At 40.1% G+C, this 2225-nt stretch overlaps 1 protein-coding gene across 1 annotated transcript in view; it reads right to left on the bottom strand.

Annotated features, from left to right (window-relative positions):
• Positions 1 to 2225, bottom strand: part of myo10l1 (myosin X, like 1) — a 42983-nt gene that overhangs the window by 13627 nt on the left and 27131 nt on the right. The window contains exons 6-12 of the mRNA XM_035673679.1: positions 1765 to 1889; positions 1590 to 1603; positions 1380 to 1464; positions 1149 to 1255; positions 513 to 642; positions 304 to 422; positions 59 to 205 (exon numbers count right to left, since the gene is read on the bottom strand). Coding sequence (XP_035529572.1) covers positions 59 to 205; positions 304 to 422; positions 513 to 642; positions 1149 to 1255; positions 1380 to 1464; positions 1590 to 1603; positions 1765 to 1889 — 727 coding nt within the window. The remainder of the gene's footprint in view (positions 1 to 58; positions 206 to 303; positions 423 to 512; positions 643 to 1148; positions 1256 to 1379; positions 1465 to 1589; positions 1604 to 1764; positions 1890 to 2225) is intronic.

Raw genomic sequence — 2225 nt, 5'->3', positions numbered from 1 at the left:
GTGTGTGTGTGTGTGAATGAGCGGTACTTAGAAAACAGCAGAACACAAGGGTACTGACCTCAAAGTTCTCAAAGCCAAAGATGTCAAGGATGCCGATGGATTTAAAGTTTTCCTTCCCTTTGATCTTCTGATTGATCTTGAGGATGATCCAGGAGAAACACTGGGAATATAATGCCATGGCAACAGAGTCCCGGGAATCCACGGCCTGTAACGATGAGAAGGAAACCCAAGGGGTGTTAGGGTGTGAGTGTGTCAGAGATCGATCAAGACGGGGAGAATAAATGTGTAAGTGTGTTTGCTGACCTGCTCTATAGTGAGTGGGGAGCAGATTTCCTCTCCTCTGAGGATTATGGAGCGCTGAGTCAGTACTTCAGACAGCTGGAAGGCGTCCAGGCCCAACAGTTCACTGGCATTAGTGACCACTGAAAGATGGACAAAGATGTGTTACACTTCCGCAACGCATCTATCTAGGTTTCACTTTTACTAACTCACTTTACATGTGATCGGTTCACCTTGCTTGGTGGTGATCTGGGCTCCTCCTGCAGTCATGAACTCGATGTTTCCCAGCTGTAAGACTCCTGACAGCAGCTTAAACATGTCTCTGATCTCCTCCTCTGTGAACTCTAACACCTTCAGTGCCTCCTACACATAGAAAAGCACAGGAAAAGAGATTACCAGCAGACAAGGTGCTTATAACACTTTCTTTGCAAGCAAAGGTTCAGTCATCAATATATATTTCAGTGACGGAGACGATAAAAGGAACATAGTATGGTCGCTGACTCTGCATCAATGTGCTTACAGAGGTTTGATAAATGGTGTTTTGAATTTCAAATGCAAAAATTTCTCTGAGGCGGAGCTGCTCTCCAGGCAGATAGTATTTTAACATCAAGATGCAATGCAAGGATTCCCTGTATTCCAAAGACTAACTCCAAAGGAGTGCAAACCATTAAACCTATAGGGACATCATTTATATCAATTATGCAATGCTACGCTATGGTTTTAGAAGTTGTGTTTAAAGCAATATGAATACATTTTAGTTTAAAGGTTTCTGCTATCAAACTCTGATCTACAATGACAAAGTAAACTAAATATATGACAAAGACTGGACATGGACAAAAGACCAGCAGAGTAAATGCAGTGACACTAACCATAACACTGTTAAACAGTTCTTTGTCATTCAGGCTCTTGTCCTTCAGACATCCTGATTGGCTGAGATAGTGGAAAGCTTCAGGCGATTCCTCCAGGAAGTAGAGGCCTGAAAGAGGAAATATACACATAAGGTCAGTGTGATATTGGGAGAGATGCACATTGAGATGCAAAATACAAAGACACTTTTAAAAGCATTATTGATATTTGAACGTTTTTATGCTTTTTCTCACTTTTATTCTCCTTGTTAGTTCCCGCCAGTAGAGCGTAGAAGATGTGGTAGTTTCGTTCTCCAGGGTTTTGTCGCACCACTCGGTTCTACAGCAAAATCAATGCAGCAAAGCCACTATTAACATTTAATCGTAATTCACCATTCAAAACTGACAAATCACTCTATGAATTTGAACTTGATACGACCAGGCTGCATATGTGGAGTTGTTTACCTTTTCCAGTAAATCTGAACAGTAGAGAGTCAAGGAAACAAACCTGAGTACTTCACAAATATCCTTTAGTGCAGATTTTAATTCAATAAAAGCACATACAATAATATCATAATAAAAGCACAAATAAATTCCGAAAAGTTGATACAAATATACTGGTATATAAACATAAGGATACAGTCAAAGACGCAGCCTCCCTGGATGTTGCCGCCCTCAGAGAAGTGAAGTTGGATGAATTTCCCAAAGCGACTGGAGTTGTTGTTGTAAACAGTTTTAGCATTACCAAACGCTTCCATGATCGGACTGCAGAGAGAGTGAAAACCTGAAGTGCATCTTGTTTTGTCTGCAATTATCGGTGCATGCAATAAATAATACAGTACATCCACCCCGTGCTGCAGAGGTCATTCATCATATTTTTCTCCAAAACCTTTACATGTCTATGGAGGGAGCATGCCCTGCTTCATATTACACACATCCATAATTAAATTATTACCGCTATGTTTTTAATAGACCTGATTTCAGAGATGTTATGTTATTTAAATGGATAGCATTATAGCTAGTAAAGTAAAGTAAAAATGTAGGACATTTGATGGTACCAGCCTCTCGAACATGAATTTTTGCTGCTTTTCTCAGTTTTAT

The sequence above is a fragment of the Morone saxatilis genome, unplaced genomic scaffold (genome assembly GCF_004916995.1).
Source record: "Morone saxatilis isolate NCDOM2014 unplaced genomic scaffold, NCSU_SB_2.0 Contig3, whole genome shotgun sequence".
Classification (NCBI taxonomy): Eukaryota; Metazoa; Chordata; class Actinopteri; family Moronidae; genus Morone; species Morone saxatilis.
Note: the sequence above shows the minus strand (reverse complement) of the source record. Positions and strands in the feature narration are given on the sequence as shown.